General features: G+C 43.4%; 1 protein-coding gene across 2 annotated transcripts; it reads left to right on the top strand.

Moving 5' to 3' along the window:
* The first annotated feature begins 1,584 nt into the window (after positions 1-1,584).
* Positions 1,585-19,769, top strand: HDC (histidine decarboxylase). 2 transcript variants are annotated; one of them, XM_079128082.1, is made up of 12 exons: positions 1,585-2,043; positions 3,925-4,097; positions 7,724-7,837; positions 8,928-9,050; positions 11,159-11,293; positions 11,542-11,685; positions 12,139-12,205; positions 13,412-13,574; positions 13,666-13,756; positions 17,128-17,226; positions 18,471-18,572; positions 18,701-19,769. In XM_079128082.1, the coding sequence occupies exons 1-12, from the start codon at positions 2,013-2,015 to the stop codon at positions 19,445-19,447; spliced, it is 1,989 nt and encodes a 662-aa protein (XP_078984208.1). In that variant the 5' UTR covers positions 1,585-2,012; the 3' UTR covers positions 19,448-19,769. The 2 variants fall into 2 exon arrangements, with proteins under 2 accessions (XP_078984208.1, XP_078984209.1); XM_079128083.1 differs by lacking the exon at positions 17,128-17,226.
* Positions 19,770-21,675: the final 1,906 nt, after the last annotated feature.

Raw genomic sequence — 21,675 nt, 5'->3', positions numbered from 1 at the left:
TTATCCTAAGCGAATGGCAATGGTGATTTGGACTAGAAGAAGGTTGCAGCCATGGAGGTAGAGAGAACTTGATAGATAAGAGATTTATTTTAGAAGAACTAGATCTGAACAGATTGGATTAACAAGCGTGGGACGGGTGAAGGGAAGGAAGAGTCCAGGATTATGCCTTAAACATTTGGATGGGTGTAGGGTGTTCTGCCACGTCCAGCATGGGTGAGGGAAAGGGTTTCTGTTGGAGGAAGTTGCCAGCTATTGATTAATCACTAAGAAAATTATTAAATAAACACGGGATCCAATTATCTTTTTAAATCTAAGGGGGTGTGACGGATTGGGCCATGCCAAGATCTGGCCTCTAAAAAGAAATGGAGCCTGCACTTGGTTTATTTATAACGATACAGATCAAGGAGCTTCTTAAGTGAGAAACAGGATGGGGTGGAATTAAGGAAGCCATTTTGCTCTAGTAGGTCATATGACACATCTAGAACATTCAAGTTTTGGCGATGAGCTACTCTGCACAGAAATCACATACTTCAGGCCATCTGAAACAATCTCTCATGACTGCCAGTTCCTAAAAGCCAGATTTCCATGTCTGATGACTCAATGAAGCCTAATTTTATTTTCTAGTCATAGATGGCTTCCCGCAGATGGGGAGATGGATGAATTGAAATGGGAAATATTTGAAGGAGGGAAGTAAGTTTGGGGTAAAGACTAATAATAGTTTTGCAACATGTTATTGAGATCCCTGAGAACCATGCAACATAGTTGGGGATAAAATATTGGAGCTCAAGTCAGGAAGGGTGTGATGCTATAAATTTAACATGGGGTTTAACCCCTCATGTATCTTGGATATGTAGCATTTAAAGCTATGAAAATGGATAAGGTAACTTTGTATTGTGTAGAGGGAAATGGGGTGGGAGGGGTGGGGAAAGGAAAGACAGTGGACTGAGACAGACTCATTACCCTATGTACATGTATGGTTACACAAATGGTGTGAATCTACATTGTGTACAGCCATAGAAATGAAAAACTGTACCCCATTTATATACAATGAATCAAAATGCAGTCTGTAAAAAGAAAAAGAAAATGGATAAGGTCACAGGAATAAATATGCTTCAACACCCTGAACATGCCAACATTTAATGACCGAATGGAGGAGACCAACAGAGAGGTAGAAGCAAGATTATAAGAGGCATTGTGGGAAGCCTAGAGAAATTGTGCACTTGTACTAATAAAGTACAAAAAAGATGATTGGAAACAAATGGAGTCTGCTGTATTAGGCAATTCAAGAGTTTGATTCATTTTCACTCAGAAACCAAGTGGTGTCTCCCCTCCCTCCGTGCCCCTTTACACACCCCCTTCGACTCTTTAAATTCCTAAAGTGACTGATTCTGGGGCATGTTTTAATTTCTATTATTTTTTGTGTACCTCTGTATTTCCTCTTCTCTCTATAACAAGTATTGTGTAGTTAAAAAAAAAAAAAAAAAAAAAAAAAAAAAAAAAAAACCTGTTCCTGAGCACAGTGGCCAGCAGGGGAGTTTCCCCATGAGGGCTTGTTCCTTCCTCCCTGCTGCGGATAAGGAAGCAGGGGCAGGAATGATGCTTGTCATTCATGCTACTTATTCTGCATACCCTGGGCCTTGTTCTGGGCTACTGAGCTGGGAGCTTTGTGCTGAGGCTGGGGCTCTTTTGTCTGAATCCAGGGCCAGAAGAAACTGAGGGCTCTTTTTCAACATCAACCTAGAGGCTGCCTGCAGGCTTCAGTTGTTAAGTGCCCTGTTTAACTGAGAAGTGCCTTTTATCCAAAAGAAGGGGTGAAATTAATTAAGCTTAGAGGAAAGGTCTTTGGGGGGCGGAGCTAAGGAGGAAGAGAGGAGAACCCTTTAAATAAGGCTCCTGCTCTGGCTGCCAGGGAGTGTGCAGGACCAGCAAGCAGGAAGCTGGGTTGCTTCATCGCTTCACGTTGCCACCCATCTCCTGAGTGTTCACCTGTGAGAAGGAGCCGGAGTCTGACGATGATGGAGCCTGAGGAGTACAGAGAGAGAGGTGAGCCATGGGTATCCCTGGTCCTTTTCCCCATTGCCACTCCTGTAGGAACAGCTGCTGATGAGTGGCCCTAGGTTTTGTGGTGTCATTTGACTAGAGCATTAGCATTGCTTTTCTGAGACTTGGTTTCAGCAACTATTTCCCTGAAAAGGAACATGAGATCAGAGTTGAAAACTTCTTCCACCCTGTTTCTCATTCTCCCTCGCATCTACCCACTCTCATAGATATCTGTATTACCCATGTCTTTTTTTTTTTTTTTTTTTTTTTTCTCCTTTCAACTTTCCCACAAAACAGAGGATTTGGGTTACTGATCTACCAAAGTGGAAAAAAAGGGGTTATTTATTTTCCGAAAGTCATTTGGACACAGGGCTGCAGTTCCCTGATATTTCAGTATTCTGTGGTCACTGTAAAATCTTCTCTCTTAACATTAATTTCTCTATATGTGAATCTATGTACAGTGTTTTTGCATTTAGTCCTTCATTTGTTAAGTATTTAGTATGAGACCACCATGTATCAAGCCTCATGTGGAGAGCAAAACCAAATGATTATCATGTTTGGTCATGCCTTTCCTTAGATGGGAAGTGGGTAATTGCTTTTAAGAGAATTTTGAGTATCTTTATCACTGTAATTTTTTTATAATCTCATCTCTACTATTGGGTTGCATTGCCTCGATTTCCTATGCTATACACTGTGGTCCTATATTAAAATCCAGCTTTCCCTATCCCTCTTCCTCTGGGAGATAATTCAGTAAGTATCCATCAACCTTCACACTTCAGAGTGCATTAGCTTATTTGATTGCTTTGTCAAGGAGTATTTAGCTCAGACGAGGTTCCTGTGGACTTTATCCTGTGATTGGAACCAAGTTCATTTATACTGTGCCTGACAAGGGGAAGGTAGGTCCACAGCTCTTGACCTCTGGTGGGGCACTATAGAAGTATGCAGAGCTTCTGGGCTATGAGAGGGTTGGAGGAGAGCAGAGAGAAAAATGCTGAAATCTCTTTGATTCCTCAGTGTTTTTTGGGGCTGGTTCTCTTTGTAAGAACTTTTCATGGGCTGATGCAGAGGGAAGAAATGGGGTACTGTCTCCTCCATTTTTTTAAAAAAAATCTTTTTCTGAAGGGGTAAAAGGTTGTATTAAGGAAGAGTTATGGATACTGAGAGAATCAGAAACACACTCAACACACACAACACAGAAAGAGAGATACACTCTGTGTATATATGTGTGTGTATATAACAAGTTATTTTTATTTTTATTTATTTTTTGGTACCAAGAATTGAACCCAAGGGGCTCTTAACCCCTGAGCCACATCCCCAGCCCTTTTTAATATTTTATTTAGAGACTGGGTCTCACTGAGTTGCTTAGGGCCTTGCTAAGGTGCCGAAGCTGACTTTGAATTTGCAATTCTCCTGTCTCAGGCTCCCAAGCCACTGGGATTACAGGTGTGCACCACAGTGCCCAGTTTTTATATGACAATTTTTTGATACTAAGAGCGACTGAGCCTACTGAACCTATAAAGTAAAGATTCAATAGCTGTTCTGTTTCTGAGAAGAAAACAAAGGCAGGAGAGACATAGATAAATGATGGGGGAGAGAAAATGTTTTACTTTGGCGCTGGAGTTTTGTACGTTGGAGGTTTCTCCTCTTTTTCATTTGGTCATTCACACTTCACCTCCATCAGTCATTCACTTCCTCATTCTTTTATTTTTAATATATTTTTTTGAATTCTGAAGATAAGGTCATGCCTGGGATCCGATCCCTCCCTGGTACATGACTCCATCTCCTTCTTTACCAAATTCTCTTGATCCCAACCCAAGAGGAATGGGCATGAATTGGCCAGGCCCAGTCAGGGGACATGACCCTGGTTTCTCTACTCTCTTCTAGGGAGAGAGATGGTGGATTACATCTTCCAGTACCTGAGCACTGTGCGGGAGAGGCGGGTGACCCCAGATGTGCAGCCTGGCTACCTGCGAGCCCAGCTGCCTGAGAGCGCACCTGAGGAACCTGACAGCTGGGACAGCATTTTTGGGGACATTGAGCGAATCATCATGCCAGGGGTGAGATATAGTGACTACAAGGGTAACTCTGGATTTTGGGGGCACACAGTGGTGGGTGGTGACCTGAAGAAAGGCTGCCTTCAATCAGCCTCGGATGAGAATGCATCCTTCAGCTACTTCCACCAACATCCACCTGCATCTTCTGGGCATGTAGAGGGCCAGGACTTTGACTGGGGTAGGTTTCTGACATCAGGACTGGCCTGCAGTGCTGAATGGGGAACTGGGGACAATAATAACTGCATCTCAGGGCATATTCTAACTAGAGAATAGCCATTTAATAGAATAGTCTGAGAAATGAAAATTGGATTTGAGGGGAAATGAGAACTATAGACAGCAAGCAGGAGAAAGAAGGCTGGAAACAGTCCCCGGGCCCTGACAGGTAGAGTCAGGGACTCTGCTACCCAGTATCTGAGACCATGCTGACATGAAGGAAGAAAGTAGGGAACATAACCCACTGAAGGCAACCTAGTTGTCAGGATGGAGACCCAGGAGGGGTCCTGTCATCCCTCTCTTTCCACTGCAAGGTGGGTACTGTCTTCTTACCAAGGAGTTCTGGTGACTGAGCTGCTGGTGAATGAGATTTCCATGAATCATTGATACTCAGTGATGGAGGGTGAGGCCTGGAATGTTTCTGGTGGGGCCAGGAAAGAGGTGAGAGTTGGCTGATGTTCTGGGCTAGAGCTGCTGCCGCCACTGCATCCCTGGCCACCAGGGTGAAGCGCTTGCCCCAGGTGCCCTTGCACTGTACCAGCTATGCTGTGCGCCAGCTAGTTTAATCCTCACAGTGACCCCATTTGACAGATGAGGAAATAGAGGCTCTCAGGAGTTAACTGTCTTGCCCAAAGTCACAGAATTAGTATTGAACAGATGCAGGAGTTCACACTAGACCAGTTTTACTCCAAAGACTCTGCTCTTTATCCCATACTATTATACCTCTTTGGTTGAGTAACTGAGCATGAAGAGGCTGAACCTGGCCCCAGTACTACACTCCAACAATTCCCCTAACACCTAGGCTTTTGCCTCACGCTCCGTGCTTGAGGCATTGTGTCCTGATCTCTGTGTGTGTGTAGAAGCTCTTCCCAACACCGACTTGAGGATTACCTCCATCATCCCTAAAGAGTTGCCTGGAGATTCCAGCAATGTGCTTGGAGGCAGGAATGAGAAAATTTTCAAACTCAGAAAATGAGAGCAAATTTTTACAATAACAAATACTCACCTCTCTTTTACTATTGTCTGTTTCACAAGCAACTTTTGAAAATGTCAATATCAGTAAAGCTTTACCATAAAGGCCAGCTCCCCGATAAGATTATCTCACAGATTCCATTTCGTAAAATGTAATCTGCTGAGGCACTAACTGTAATCTGAGGGAGAGTGAAAGCAACCGTCCGCAGAGACAGAAAGGAGCTGATTCATTTGATGGAAAGGAATTCCTGCAGTTGTGGGGAGGTGTGGTCAAGAAGGCTCATTTCTGAACAGGGAGATCTGTCTCTTTGATTAGGACTCTTCTGGTTTATCTTCTTATTTATCTTATAAGGACAGATAAATTACCTCTTGATAGGGCCAGGAGGAGGGAGCCCTTCTCTGAGGTTTCCAAAATACTGTTACTAAGCACAGTGATAATGAGGGTCCAATCTTTGATCTCATCACACAGGCTACACCAACCTCTGAGAATTAGCCTGAGAGCAGTTGACCTTTAGCTTGCTCATTTTGGTCATCACTTCATTGAAAATGAATTCCTTTTTTCCTTCCTGTCACCTCCTAAATATTAAGAGAAGAAAAACTTCCTTTTCATTTTAATTCCAGCCCTGGTTAGAAAATCCTCATTTACTTTTTTTTTCCCCTTTTTTGCAGTGCTGGGGATCGAACCCAGGGCCTTGTGCATGCAAGGCAAGCACTCTACCGACTAAGCTATCTCCCCAGCCCCCCTCATTTACTTTTAGAGAGAGGAGGGGAGAACGGCACATGGCAGAAGCAGGACACCATGCTGCTTAAGTGTTTGGGCTCTGGAACCAGGCAACTTGGGGTTTCTGTCTTGGTGCTGTCATCTGTCCCGAAGGGGTGCATGTGATCACAGGGATGCTGTCTTTCTCTGCTAGCCTCGATTCTCGCCTGAAAAACAGGGATGTTGGTAGAATCTACCTCACAGAGGTGCTGTCAGAATTAAATATGTTAGAGCAAGGCATATGAAAAATAATGTTATTACCTACCATGGCTTCTGCTTGGTGGAAATCAAAGGAAGAGATGTGATATTAAGAGTCAAGTCAGGATATGTCATTCATCATGTGATTAGTTTACTATTAATATTAATGCTTCAGATTTTACAAATTTCTTGTCCATACCCATTCATATCACAATCCTATGATTTATTTTATAATGAGAAACTAAGGTTAAAGGAGATACAAGAGAAGATCCTGGTTGTATGGGGACTGAAGTGTGCACAAATATTGAGACCACCTTTAAGAAAAAAGTTAAAAATGGATCTCAGAAGAGGTATTTTGGGGGGGTTAAACACAGGACCTTGGAGCCTAAATTCATTAGTTCACAGTAAATCAACAAGGAGCTGGGTAGTGGCAGCAGTAGAACCAGAAACTATGTCCTTGCACCTTTATCTTATCCTTCTACTATGCACACTGTCAAGGACATAGTCTTTACTCTTGGAGGATTATAAAAATTCACACTAAATAACAGAAAGATGTTCCAGGATGTTATCTAATAAATTCTTGGCAGGGGAATCATCTAGAATTTTAGAGGTCCATGGGCTTGAGGAAGGGCTCAAAGGCAGCTGTGGGAGCTTGGGAAGGGCTTGTGGAGGAATTTAAGAATAGCTTTCTGATGGCAGGTCTCTCAGGGCCATGTCTTCATGGGAAGCGCTTTCCCATCAGGGGAAACAGCCTTGCTCAAAGACACAAATGCAGAGACAAACTGAGCATGCTTGCAGAGCAGTGAGATGAAGAGAGATTAGATAATTAACAAGGCAGATGAACCACTGGGTGTGTTGGGGGGGTCCTCCACATCCGGCCAGCTCCTTCTTACATCCATTTTCAACTGTGGGCGGAGGAGTTAGCCTGGAGGTTAGCCTTTTGTACCCTTCGGCTGGCTCCGCTTCCCTGTCCTCTCTTCTCCTGACTTCCCTCTTGTGAAGATAAGGATAGTCTTGAATCTACTCACACTGATGCACTGCAGGAAGTGCCTGCCCAGAGAGATCAGTGCTCCATTAAACATTTTTTTTTTTTTTTTTTTTTTTCAGGAAATTAGATGGGACAAGCAATTTGCTCTTTTAGAGTTTCTTTGTATTACTGGGCAGGAGTAAGAAGGGGGCTAAGCATTGGAGAGCAATGTGAACACTACCCAGAATCCCACAACCTTAGTAATATAGCCGGTTTTACTTTGCATACTCCTTTCTAGTATGCTCGAAGACTCCACTGATGGACTAGCTTAGAATATGAGATACGTGGGTGCTTAAAGAACACTGATGAACATGTCTTATTTTCATTGAGTTGTGTCACCTATCTTAAAAGTGTCCTCCCATCTCTAGATTTTTTCCCTTTTCTGGGGAGGGTCTCTGAAGGAAGAAATCCTCCTAGAAATGCCTCCCATTGCCACCTGTGTGTGTGCTCTGCCTCTAGGTGGTACATTGGCAGAGTCCCCACATGCATGCCTACTACCCAGCTCTTACCTCTTGGCCATCCCTGCTGGGAGACATGCTGGCTGATGCCATCAACTGCTTAGGATTCACCTGGGTAAGTAGCAATGACTGTAACTACTGGCAACTGGGGATCTAGTGGGGATAGTGTCCTTGGGCAGACATTTTATACAGGCCTCTGAACAGGAGTCCAAGAAAAATATTAAAAATGGAGTGTCAAGTAAAAACATGATTTAATCTTTATATAAATGGTCTCATCTAATCCTTCAATCCCACAGAATCACAAGTACTGGTCCCATTTTGTAGATGAGGAAATTGAGGCTTAAATAACTTATCTCCCCAGGATCACTTAGTTTATAGAGACAGAGATGAGATTTCAGCTGAGATCTGGTTTTTGTTACAGTTTGTGACCTTTAAGCACTTTGATGCCAGTTGGGTCACAACTTCCCCCAAGCTGGTGTCTCCAAGGAGTTCGAGATATGTCCTCAGACTTCCCTTAATTTCTTGAGCACTACTCAACTGTATTTTAATTTAATTTAATTTATTTCCTTTGGTATTGATGATTGAATCCAGGGGCACCCTACCACTGAGCTATATCCCGTCCCTTTTTAATTTTTATTTTGAGACAGAATCTCATTAAGTTGCTCAAACCCTTGCTAAGTGGCTGAGGCTGGCCTCAAACTTGAGACCCTCCTTCCTCAGCCTCCTGAGTGGTCAAGATTACAAGTGTGCACCACTGCACCTGTCACTACTTAGCTTTATATTGTACCCAAAGCCTCTAGGAAACTCTATATTTTAAACCCGTAAGGTACGAGGTATCACTATCTTTTCCAGGAACGAGTACTATACTTTCTTAGAACACTTCTCCTTCGGCTTTGGAGTGTTTCTCAGAGACTTAAGGAACCAAATCCAAACTAATATTTTCTAGGCCTTTCTTCATAGAGCCTTGGAGAATCCACCATTGAGGGCAAAATGAATCCAAAGTCCCACATTCTTTCCCCTTTGGTTTGGCAGAGGGTGGGAGGAGGGCAGGTACAGGAACTGACACTGACTCCTATGGAGAGGCTCCCATTGATACTGTCAGGGCAGGCAAGGGCCAGGGTAGGCAGACACAAGTGTTTCTGGGGCTCGTGGGGGCCTCTCAGTGCCCTGAGCTTGTGCAGATGAAATGCCTTTCGCTTTTTCAGGCTTCCAGCCCTGCATGCACAGAGCTGGAGATGAACATCATGGACTGGCTGGCGAAAATGCTGGGACTTCCTGAGCACTTCCTGCATCACCACCCTGGCAGCCAGGGCGGAGGCGTCTTGCAGGTGGTGTATTGATAATCTCTACCTAGCATAGGGGCTAAGTAGTCAAAGAAAAGTCAGCCCTTCCCCAGCAATTTTCCTGTTCTCCACAAAGTTTCCCCATGCTACCCTAACCACCGTCGTCACTCTCATGATTGACAACATGTTCACTCGCAGCACCATTAAGGTAGCTTCTATGTGTACCCCGGCCGCTGCTAAGGCCACCTCACCTTCCTCTTCATTTACTGCTGCTACCACCTTCACCAGTCTTTCTCTCTCTTTTCTTTGAAATAGAGTAAAAAGACAACACATATTATCACATTTCCATTATTCCCTAATTCAAATCTTAGTTTATAATCGGACAATTCCTCTCTGTTGTCCCATTTTACACCTCGTGGTAAGAGAGGAAGAGAGAAGGCAAGGAGAGCCCCACCTCCACCCCAGGTCAGGGACATCTCCGGTAGGGAAATTAACAGCAGGAAGTGAGGAACCTCGTCCTTGGATTCTGTTTTTGGATATGTATCAAATGATGGTTCTTCAAATATTTGTTTTTTTCCTTAGAGTGGAGCTTTCTGGTTGCCTCCCGTGCACCATGCCCATGGCTAGGTGCTTTTGCTTGACATTCATGAGATCTTGGTCCTGAGGCCTTTGAGAATTCCCAAATTCTCAAATTCTATTGTAATGTGTAATTTTCCTGGTTTTATAATTTAAAGATAATAATATTTTCCTAAAGAGTGGATGTGGTGATTAAATGAATTCTCCTATTAAATACAAATAATCATACCACTCTGAGATGAGAGAACTGGCAAGTTCACTGGCTCCATTTGCTGGCTAAGTGACCTCTTCTCTCACTCCTACCTTGCAGCAAGATTAAACTCAGACCCTAACAAGAAATAAAAACTGCTGCAGGTTGTGGATCTTCTGGGATGTTAGCGAATACTTACAACTTTATATATTATATCTGGGAGAATATGAACAATGTCTACTTACATGATCTTACATCTAATCATCTCAAGAACCCTGTAGGTGAACAGTGTCATCTCCAATCTTTGGGATAAGAGCTCTGCAGCTCAGAGAGATCAAATAGGTCACACAGTTGGTAAACAGAAAAATGAGGATTCAAACTCAGGCTTGTACAAATTCAAACCATGCTTTCTCCTGTGTGCACTAGCCATGTGAACTTGAGATATTCCCATAACCCATCTGAGCATCACTGTCCTTATATGTAGTATGATATGAATTGCAGAGAGGAAGGTGGTATTAGTATTATGCTGGCTTCCTTGTTATGGAGTAATTTTCAGTCACTGAATCTCTTGTGGGTTCTGGTCCACCCTGACTCCCTACCATGACAGTGTCTGACAAGCTCTTTAGCAGGATTCTCTCAGCTATTGGTCACCTGAAGATTTCAAGAAGCAAAGACAACAGACTATGTGAACGAATGATAAGGAATCACAGACTCTTGAGAAGCTGCTGACATGGCCCTTGGTATTCCTACAATCATGCCCAGAGGAATCCTGTCCGATCCTTCCCAACCCAGAGGGCAATTAAAAGGATGCTTTTCATTTTACAGATGAATAAAAGAGTCTTCCAGAGGGACAATATTAGCCCAAGGTCACAAGAGCCATTAACCACAAAACCAGGGTCAAAGTTGCCAAACTCTCACATAAGCTAGGACCCTCTCTCTGGGATATCCCTACAGAATCAACCTCCATTTCCATACCTAATACTTTGAGAGTTTTCTATTTTTTATTCTTTTCCTTTCTTTTCTATTCTTTTCATTCTGGGGATCAAACCCAGGGCCTTGCACATGCTAAGCTTTGGCTGTACTATTGAGTGTAACCCCAGACCTTATGTAAAAATAAGTTTTACACAAGGAGCAAACTTGAGCATTCTCTTTCTGGTTTCTGGAACATTCTCTGTTTTGGTCTCTCTAATGGAGATATTGGTATTAGATACAAACTTGCTTTCAGAATGCTGAATAGGGGTTGGAGGGAAGAAGGGTCCCTTAGGGAGGACTTGTGTACTTCCTTACTAATAGCTATTAAACACATACACAGAGGAAATTATTAAATCTGGGAAATTTAGCAAGGGGACAAAGAAAGGGGCTGCCATTGGTAATCCTTCCATTACAGAGCACGGTTAGCGAATCCACCTTGATCGCCCTGCTGGCTGCAAGGAAGAACAAAATCCTGGAAATGAAAACATCTGAGCCTGATGCTGACGAATCCTCTCTGAATGCCCGTCTCATTGCCTACGCCTCTGACCAGGTAAGTTACCTGACACAGGACAACCTCAGGACGGTGGTTGGCCTCTGCGGCCTTAGTCTGTAAGTGGTTTTCTTCTAGACATGAGCACACTGGGCTTCGGGGCAGCGCAGGCCCAGAGATGCCCTCTGGATCTCGAGGGGAAACTTCAACTGCTTGTACTTGATTCTCTTGGTCTCCATGCTTCTGCACTTTTGGGAGTGTTCATTCTAGGATGACTCTTTACTAACACGTTTCCATGGTCCTTCTAGGCGCACTCCTCAGTGGAGAAGGCTGGTTTGATTTCCCTTGTGAAGATGAAGTTTCTACCTGTGGATGATGACTTCTCACTCCGAGGGGAAGTTCTTCAGAAAGCCATTGAGGAAGACAAGCAGCAGGGCTTGGTGCCTGTCTTTGTAAGTCAGAATGTGTCCTTAAGATTAGAATGGTAGAACATGGATGTGAGCAAGGAATTTGGGCAGAATTCAGGTAAGTGACATGCTGCAAACCAAAGCAGAAGGGTCTTCAAATACACTGTTTTATAAGGTATGAGGTTCTATTAATTGGTGTGTGATGAAATGAAATTTGCTGTGACTAGCATTAAAAATAAATAGAAAACATCCAAGTGTGTTCATACAGCCAGAGTATGTACTGTTTTTGAAATTTTATTTCAAATACACATGTATATATGGACTAGATTACTATGTAAAATATATTTCTTAATTAGTTCATGCTAAAACACAATGTGAGATACCCATGTTCTGATAGGATGCATATGGTAGATAATGTCTGTGGTGAAATTTTTGTTCAGACCCAATGTGTCATGTGATCCCACTCTTACCTGCTAACTGGCTTTTATTTCTTTTCAGGTCTGTGCAACTCTGGGGACCACTGGGGTTTGTGCATTTGACTGCCTGTCAGAGCTGGGCCCCGTCTGTAAGTATATGCCCCATCTTGTGAAGCAGACAAGGAATACTTTAAAAAATATTTCCTAGAGTAAGAAATATTTCCTGCAACCAGCTCTATGGAATTGTTCTTCCTGCCTCTTTGGTCAATTTGGAGACATGAAAAGGATTACCAAAGGTGATTCTCCCAGGCAGCCCAGGTCACTTGACTTTTCCTAGTGGTGAGACAAGGCTTAGAGCTGCCCTATAGTGCATCCTCTCCTGGGAGACAATAGCAGGAAAGTGTGTTAGTCAGCATTTCATCACTATAACCAAAATCCGAGGTAATTCACTTATGAAGAAAATAGATTTATTTTGGCTCACAATTTTGAAGGTTCCAGTCCATGATTTGTTGGCTCTGTCACCTTTGAGCCTGTGGCAAAGCAGCATATCAGGTGGAGCACATAGTGGAGAAAAACCACTTGCCTCATGACAAGCCAGGAAGGGAGAGAGTGAGAGATCAGGTCCCACAATCCTTGTCAAGGGCATGGTCCCACTAGGCCCCCCCTCTTAAAGGTCTCACCATCCCCCAAGAGGGCCACCCTGTGGATCAAGCTTTTAAACACATGGGCCTTTGGGGGACATTCAAGTTCCAAACTATAACTGAGAGTCTCAGGTTTTTTCATCCTCTCACTTGTATGTCAAAGGTGACTTAAAGCAGGCTGTATCTAAAACACAGGGTGAATGAGGCACAGTAAAATATTTTCTATTTTGCTTCCAAAAAGGAAAAAGGTAAGGTAGAGAAAACAATGTGAGAGATAAAGGCAGAGAAGAAACTCAAATAATAATTGTTTAATCCACAAGAGAGAAACCCAGTAAGAAAAGAAGCCATCTCTCTAGCCATTGTATTAGATGCATTAACATTGCTTTCTGGGCTAATGGGAAATTGGCTGTTCTAGCATATTCTAGATTAAAACCAAGGGGGTGTGGGTGCTCTGCCCAGTGAGAGAAAAAGTTCAGGGTGAGGTTTCAGTAGACTTTTCCATTAAGAGGTAGTGGTACCTCTTTCAGCCCCTCTTCCTCACACTGACACCCCATCTTCCCATCTGCACGCACTTTGATGGCTCATTTAGCAAAGCACACCATCCTTTCCCAGCTATTCACTTTGCAGCCCACCATCCAGCTGAGCTAAGCGAGAGATGTCTTTTGACTCCCTACTTCATGCCTCCCCTCCAGCAGGTGGCATTTACTTCCTCAGGTGCTGGTGAGGGGCTGTGGCTTCACATCGATGCTGCTTATGCGGGCACTGCCTTCCTGTGCCCTGAGTTCCGGGGGTTTCTGAAGGGCATTGAGTACGCCGACTCTTTCACCTTCAATCCTTCCAAGTGGATGATGGTGCACTTTGACTGTACTGGGTTCTGGTGAGTGTGTCAGCCAACCTCTGAGCACATGGGAGAGCCTTGCTTCCTTTGGAGAGAATTCCACCACTTATACCCATTTGGAAACCCACAGGGTCAAGGACAAGTACAAACTGCAGCAGACCTTCAGCGTGAACCCCATCTATCTCAGGCATGCCAACTCTGGTGCTGCCACCGACTTCATGGTGAGTGGCCAGGAGAGAGAGGGCAGCTTGTGGCCTCTGAGGTGGGAACTGGCTGCCTCTGACCCCTGATGTTGTCTCCCTTCAGAAGGCAGAACATTGTGAACTTTTCCCATAAAACTGACACTGTGTGCCTTTGATTTCAAACTGTGCATCAGTAAATAGAATGTAACCCATAAAACTACTAAAAACCCTAGAAAATGAGAGCAAATTTTGAGGCAGAATGCACATTTCCTGAATATTTGTGGCCTTTTTCCCCCTAGAAATAGTCCCCCTACTACAGGTGGGTCAATTCTTTCTTCTCTATCATGAATAATAGTTTTGTGCTTACTACCTAGTAGCAGGGAAGGATGGAGCATTTCCCTGGGTGGGAAAGAGGGTCCTTCTTTACATTGCGTTCAGTCATTGTTTCTAACGGGCACTGTGGGAAGTTCTGTGGTGTGATGAGACAACAGGTGCCTTTTGTGAGGTTCTGGATGTCTCCAGGAATTCCTGGCATTCCCAACTGCCTGCATCTTGACTTTCCCAAACTCACATTCAGGGATGTAAAAAAAAAATATGTTATATATTACATAGCTAATGGGAAGCAGAATGCAATTATCTTAGTTTGGAATTCCATAACAGCAAGGGCCTTTCAGGAAACTTTTTGGACCTCTCTGAGCTCTGACTTCCTCGTCTATGACATGGCAATAGTGGCACCTCTGTCATAGGGGTATTGTGTGGCTTAAGTGGCAACATACATGTAGAGCACTTAGCACAATGCCTGTGTGGCAAATGCTCAATAAATGGTAGGAGTAATACTCCTAAAAGCTCTTTGGAGCTGCAGAGATTGACAACATCAAAGTGGTCAAGCATGTAGGTGCTAAAGCCAAATTACCTGTGTTTGAATTGTGACTTCTCCACTTACTATCTTATGTGGCGTCAGCTCCACACATGAGCTCCATCATCACTTGATTACACAGTTATTCTCTTCTAGACTAGTTCATGCTTCCTTGAGATCTGTGAATAGCGCAGTAAACTTGCAATGGTGGGAGAAGACCCTCTAGAGGTGAATAAAGATAGGGCATCTCCCCTGGCCTTTTTGGTGGGTTTTCAGAAAAATTCTATCTAAAAAATTTAAAAATTCCACAGCAGTTATTTTTGTGGTTAAGCTTTGTTTCTGAGCATTAAACAATACCCAAAAAAATCTCCTAAAAGTTTATTAGGGCCATCATAGCTTAAGAACGTTATCTTTGCCCTGTCCATTTAGAATTTGATGTTAGCTTTTTTGTTCATTTATCAGATCATCTCGAGATCTTCCTATGGTTTATTCCCTTCAGTATGAAGATTTTTATGGTACTCTTTCTTTTCCAGATAGCTTAGAAAAATCTAAATTAAATTTTCCTGTGATGGTCCATGGTCACCTTATTATTTTTTCTTCTATATCCACAAAGCATTACTTTATGTTTATTCTTCCTTCATCTAGAATCCTGTAGATTTAATTTTTAAGACTGTGAAGAAAATCTGAGAACACTGAAGCTGCTGTCTTTGTTGTGATCCTGGGGGTCTCACAACTGCTCTGATCTAGGCACCACGCTCTTTTGTAGGCAAGTGCCTGTGGTTTTAAATAGAAGTTCATCCCTGCTCTGAGATGAGCCAGAAATAGAGGTGCATTACTCAGTCCTTAGAATCACCTAAAATCAGGGCTAGTCCCTCTGACATCAGCAAAGCTCCCCTCCTCTTCATTTCCTTTCCCTCCAATAGCACAGTGAGCACCAATGGATGGGCATCACCTTGCTCTTGGCAGGGGAGGCTGACCAATCCTTGAAAGGACACAGAGGAGGCGGGGGAAGGTCACAACTTCTGATGCCTTGAGCTGACAGAAATTTTGGGGTAGGGCCACCCTTCTGAGCCAGTATGAAATTGGTTTTGGAAGAATGGCAAAAAAAGAACAACTGGGAATAAATATGATTATGAAGAAGTCAAAATTAAAATCCTCTCTGCCTGTCCCTGTTAATTTGCTGGTGAAGTAAAGTGGTCTATTGGCCATAACCCTCTGGAAACCAGAATGCTTTTAGAGACAACTCTTAGCATTCTTTGTTTATTCTCCTTGAGCATCCATCCACTGGATAAGAGGTGGAGTAGACACATTCTCTGCTACAGGAATTTTGTCTGGTTCCCAAGCTTTGATGCCCTCTGCTGGCTAATGGAAGTCTTCAAGCTCAATACTTGGTTTGGAAATCAAAGTTTAATACATTACCCATTGGCACAGGAGTAATGTCCCCACTGTGCCCGACCCAGGAAACTGGGGTAAAGATCGAAGATGAGGACATTCGTGAGGATTTGGCAATTCCACAGATAGGCAGATAAATATTTGATGGGACAAATATTGATTTTTAGCAAATAAAAATTGTGGTGGAAGCATCCTGACAGTGGAGGTATAGATTATTACACATTATTACACATTAGAATAACTAAACACTTTCCAAAACCTTTACTCTGTTTTCAGATCTGATGTATTGGTTTAAAATTGGTTTGGAAGATGTCAGACCTATGGTAACCCCAACTTTGAACTTTAAGCCCTATCGAATTCCATCATCAGAACAAAGGGTCAATTTTAATCTAACAGAAATAGAAATTTGGATGCCGATTTGAAATCTGAATGCTTGAGTGACGCCCCTGAGACCACAGGAATCTCACCAGTCAGGATAGGGCAGTGAGATTAAATAAGAACATCTTGATTCTAGAAAGAAATACTACTGTGATTGGCAACTCACATAGTTTATCATCTAATAACAACCCTCACTGAAAACTTGGGCTGAGCTCTTGCCTTCTGTGTTCCTTGTACCATCTCCCTGGAAGCTGTTGTTCATTCTGTTCCACGGATGAGTAGTGAAGTGGTCCTGCCCAGGCTCACACAGTTCGACAGTGGCTACACTGGAGGAGACACCCAGGTCTGCGGGACTCCAGTGTCTGAGCTCTTAACTACCATACTTGTAATTGTTATCCATTTAGATGGAACAGAAATAGAACACTTTATTCATGAAACAGGTTCTTTAACAGGAAAAAAAAATGTGTCTCTTCTATCTTGAGTTTCTGAACTGGAAAGAGATATTTAAAACAGCATTAAAAGAAAAGTGCTCTTCTCATTAGCTTGAGGTTGTGGACTGGGTTTCCACTTATCCTGCAGCTGGTCAAGGAATTATTGGCCACCTTTATCAGTGGAGCACTCTTTGGGTAACTTGTTTTGGCTTGCTCCTTAGCAACAGCTTCAGGAGTCATGGTGACAGTGTCCATCCCTGAGGGCTGGGCAGGTAACACATAATGCCCAAGAGTGCCCAAGGGGAAGGCACCCTTGTCTCTATACTGTGAGCATTGTGTTCTTTTAATTCTAGCACTGGCAGATCCCCTTGAGCCGGCGGTTTCGCTCTATTAAACTCTGGTTTGTGATTCGGTCCTTCGGGGTGAAGAATCTTCAAGCACATGTCAGACACGTATGTAGCATGCACATTGTGGGGCTGAATCCATCTTGCTGTATTTTCTCATGGGGAGGAAGGCTTGGCTCTGCTTGACTGACATACCCAGGGGGCCAACGGCGTCTGGCTCAGGTGTCTGGGCCTATAGATGGGCTCCTGAGATTTGATTATTCACGGTGGCCCACTCTTTGTTAACTGGAGGAGCATTGAGCACATCAGCTTCAGGGTTCTCTGGTGTCTGTCTTCTCTGCTGAGTGTGTCACCATTGCTTTTGCTGTCATTGAGCACTGAGTAGTGATGGCTTGAGAGTCTGGTTTGCAGACAAAAAGAAAGTAAATCAAAGGGCAGTGTGGATGGCCAAGGTAGGATCTTATCTTTTTTGGACTTACCCTGGGGTTGTAGCTAGCTGAAAATTTTAATTGCTGTTTTGGTTATGCCTGAAGCAGTTCTCCTGGCCTGGACAGACAGACCCACGAAATCTGTAACATGCCTCTCTGGTTTGTGTTAACAGCTGTTTGTTGAAGGCATATTTGGTACAATTTATTTCAATTCAATTCAATAACTATAAAATTATTGTGCTAGGAAAGGGACACAGAGGTAAGGGAGAAAGGCATGGTCCCTCCTTCATATTCTTCGCCGAAGGGGTGGGACTTAAGGAACTTTGGTTAGCAGCTGAAGTTCTTCAAGAGCCTATATGAGGGCTGGGGATTATAGCTCAGTTGGTAGAGTGCTTCCCTCTCATGAACAAGGCCCTGGGTTCAATCCCCGGCACCACAAAAAAAAAAAAAAAAAAAAAAAAAAAAGCCTATGTGAAAGACAGAGCCACTGATAAAAGCAGCAGAGTTAATCCCAAGACACTCTTTCTTGTCACTAGGTGAATCATTCCCTCTCCACTTTTCCTCTAGGGAATTCCTCTTTCTTTCAACAAGCACAAAACAAAATGAAGAGGTTGAGGCAATAACTATGACTGCTTGTATGTTTGTAATTTTATACTTCTTTAAAAATATTTTTTTAGTTTTAAATGGACACAATATCTTTTTATGTATTTATTTTTATGTGGCTGTGGGTCTGATGTGACAGGACAGAGGGAACCAGCGGGGATTTTCCAGGTTGCAGTATGAGCAAAATCACATGGAGAAGAGAGGCAGGCAGAAGCCACTTAGGTCTTCATGGTTCAAAGGTGTCACTGATTTAAACCATTTTGTGATGTGAAAGTTTACGCCTGGTTATTAATCTCATTTTCTCTACATTCACTATTCCAGGGTACAGAAATGGCTAAATATTTTGAATCTCTGGTCAGAAATGATCCTTTCTTTGAAATTCCTGCCAAGAGGCACCTTGGCCTGGTGGTTTTTCGTCTAAAGGTAATGCCATCTTCCAGTGATGTTACTCAGTGTTCTGGAGTTGTTGACTCTCTTGGACGTGTAAATGTTGGACTTCTGAGGATGATTACAGGGGGTGTGATGTAGACTTTTCTTTATCCTTTATACAGGGTCCTAATTGTCTCACAGAAAGCGTGTTGAAGGAAATAGCCAAAGCTGGCCAACTCTTCCTCATCCCAGCCACTATTCAGGACAAGTTGATCATCCGTTTCACTGTGACATCCCAGTTTACCACCAGGGATGACATCCTGAGAGACTGGAACCTCATTCGAGATGCTGCTACTCTCATCCTGAGTCAGCACTGTACTTCTCAACCAAGCCGCCTGGTCAGGAACCTCATCCCTCAGACCAGTGGCTCCAGAGCCTTGGCCAATGGAATGTCCCTTCAGTCTGTCAATGAGGCAGGAAATGACCCAGCCCAGGTCAGGAAGATCATCAAGCAGCCTCAGTGCGTGGGAGCCAGTCCTGTGAGAAGGGAAGACAGCTGCCACATAGAAACCTTGCTGGACCCGCTTGATGACTGCTTTTTAGAAGAGGCCCCAGATGCCACCAAGCACAAGCTGTCCTCCTTCCTGTTCAGTTACTTGTCTGTGCAGAATAAGAAGAAGACAGTGCGATCCCTCAGTTGTAACAGTGTGCCTGTGAGTGCTCAGAAGCCACTGCCTGCTGATGGCTCCGTGAAGAATGGGGGCTCCTCTCGGGTCAGAATCTTCTCCAGGTTTCCAGAAGAGATGATGCTACTGAAGAAAAGTGCTTTCAAGAAGCTAATCAAGTTCTACAGTGTCCCCAGCTTTCCTGAATGCAACTCTCAATGTGGGCTCCAGCTGCCCTGCTGCCCTCTGCAGGCCATGGTGTAGACAGGGTCTTCAACCCAAGTCTAAGGATGTGTGTGATTCAGGGAATCTTTGAACCCTTTCAAATTGTGTGCAGAGTTTGTGTGCCTATGTGTATGTGCGTTTTTCTTGGGAGCAACTCCATAATTTTGATCAGGTTCTCCCAGGGGATCGTAGCCCACAGTGGAATATAAATGGAGAGTTTACACCAGCATGATCCAGAAGGTTTCAGCAGCTCATCAGACAGAAAGGATTGAGGATTGCATACTGACAGATGGCTTCTGTCTTCTGTGGTTCAACTTGTGATATGAAATATTATTTAGAAATAAATTGTACTTGTCCCTGAAACAAAGCATACCCTGTGTGATTTAATTGACCACTAAAACACTGATTAACCAGGGCATGTTCTGGAGCCTAAATGCACCAACCTTATAGATTTTTCTTTTCAGGATGCTGAAGATTTGAATTTAATTACAGGAAAACAGTGGAGGAGCCATTAGTAGTGAAGAGGTCAGGCAGCTTGTATTTAAAAGCATCAATTCTGAGTCAGGCATGATATTTATATATAAGGGAGCCCTGGCTCCTGGTCCCAGAGTTTTAAGAGGACAAACCTAGGTCCCCTTGTTTTCAGTGAAGCCTGTGTTGTTCCACTTTGCAGTACAGTTCAGGACTGTACTTGATCAGAAGCTTACAGTCCAGCAGGCCAGCAGTCCTCTAGTACATTTAAATGTCCCATCTCTAGGTTTGGAACTTGTACATTTTTCCTTTATTCTGGACCCTATAGTTAAAAAAAAAAAAAAAGCTATGCTCATAGGTAGCTTGCTATGATTAGTTCAGATGCCAAAAATCATGTTCTTCCCATTTTGGATGGCACTCAAATAGGTAGTGGCTCTAAAATTGGTTATATGAAGATTATAAAAGATAAAACTGTACACCAGTTAAAGTGGGAAGGAAAATTTTACTCAGTAATAAACTATTGTAATAGGGAAAAGAGTTCCGTGTGAACCGAACTCCAAACAGCACAGAGGACTGGCATTTAAGGGAGAAGGGATGGGCGCCAATAGGGACTTGGTAGAGTCAGGAAGGTAAAAACATTACAAAAAGTAGGAATGGGGTTGGTTCATGTGAAACATACCTGGATTTATTAATGGTCCTTATCAAAGTTAGACTCCTACTCTGCCACAGACTGGGACATGGGCCCTCTCTTCAGATATTAGCTGGAACTAACAGTAAATTCTGGCAGCCTTGAGTTTACTTAGGTGGGCACATCAGGGGAGGCTAGGGTCATTTTTGTTATGCGACCTTGACCTGTTAGAAACTAGGTTAGTGTTTGTTCAAGTGTTCACAGGTTGAGGTTGAGGCCTCACTGAGAAGAGGGCTTAGAGGAGCCTGGCTAGAGTCTGATCCAAGAGAAAATCTTTGTCAAGAGCTTAAAGTTTCACATTGCCACTTATTCTCTACCAGAGATCCCTGAATTTTGCTACATCCTGGAATCACCTGGGGGGTGGTGTTTAAAAAGTCCTGGTCTCTGGCTCCCACTCCCAGAAATCTTAGTCTACTTGGTGTGGGGTGAGCTTGGGCTTTGGGGTTTTTGACATCTCCCCAGGTGATGCTACTGTGCAGCATCATTTTGGAACCACTGCTTTAGATTCACTTGCTTGTCAAAGAGGTGGGTGTGGTCCGGAAGCATGGGCATCTCCAGGTAAGCCTGATGCATAAGTTTGAGAAGCACTGTTCTAAGCCAATGGTTCTCAAACTTGAGCCTGCATCAGAATCACCAGGACAGCTTATTAAAGCATAGGTTGTTGAACCCTCCCATGAGTTTCTGATTCAGTAGTTGGGGTGGGGCCCAAGTTTAACAAGTTCCTGGGTAATGCTCATACCGCCGATCCAGGGACCATGCTCAGAACTACTGGTCTATATTCTGTACTGCAAGTGCTAGGTGCTTAGTGATGTCAATTAGCTGTGTGACTTTAGGTATGTCACTTAACTTCAGGCCTCTGGGTTCTTTGATTTTTCTTTTATCAAATAAAGAATAAAGAATTTCAACTAGATAGTCTTTAGGATCACTTGTAGTTTTGCTATAGTAAAGCACAATGTATGTAGGAAATAAATGTAACTGTTAGTTGATGTGAATATACAAGAATAAAGAGTATCCTGATGCTGGACCTTTCCTGGGGCCTTCACTTTGAGCCGTTCTGATCTAAGAGCTGAGCCTCAGGTATTAAGAGATTCAGTTCTGAGGAACTGAG

This window comes from Sciurus vulgaris, assembly GCF_902686455.1.
Source record: "Sciurus vulgaris genome assembly, chromosome: 2".
In the NCBI taxonomy this organism is placed as follows: domain Eukaryota; kingdom Metazoa; phylum Chordata; class Mammalia; order Rodentia; family Sciuridae; genus Sciurus; species Sciurus vulgaris.
The sequence above is the reverse complement of the archived record's forward strand: the minus strand, read 5'-3'. Positions and strand labels throughout refer to the sequence as shown.

What these genes read in the sequence shown, in the direction of transcription:
- HDC (XM_079128082.1), top strand. Translation starts at nt 2,013, where the DNA reads ATGATGGAGCCTGAGGAGTACAGAGAGAGAG. An exon ending in TGAGGAGTACAGAGAGAGAG is followed by an intron (nt 2,044 to 3,924) that starts GTGAGCCATGGG and finishes ACTCTCTTCTAG; the next exon opens with GGAGAGAGATGGTGGATTAC. An exon ending in GTCAGAGCTGGGCCCCGTCT is followed by an intron (nt 12,206 to 13,411) that starts GTAAGTATATGC and finishes TTACTTCCTCAG; the next exon opens with GTGCTGGTGAGGGGCTGTGG.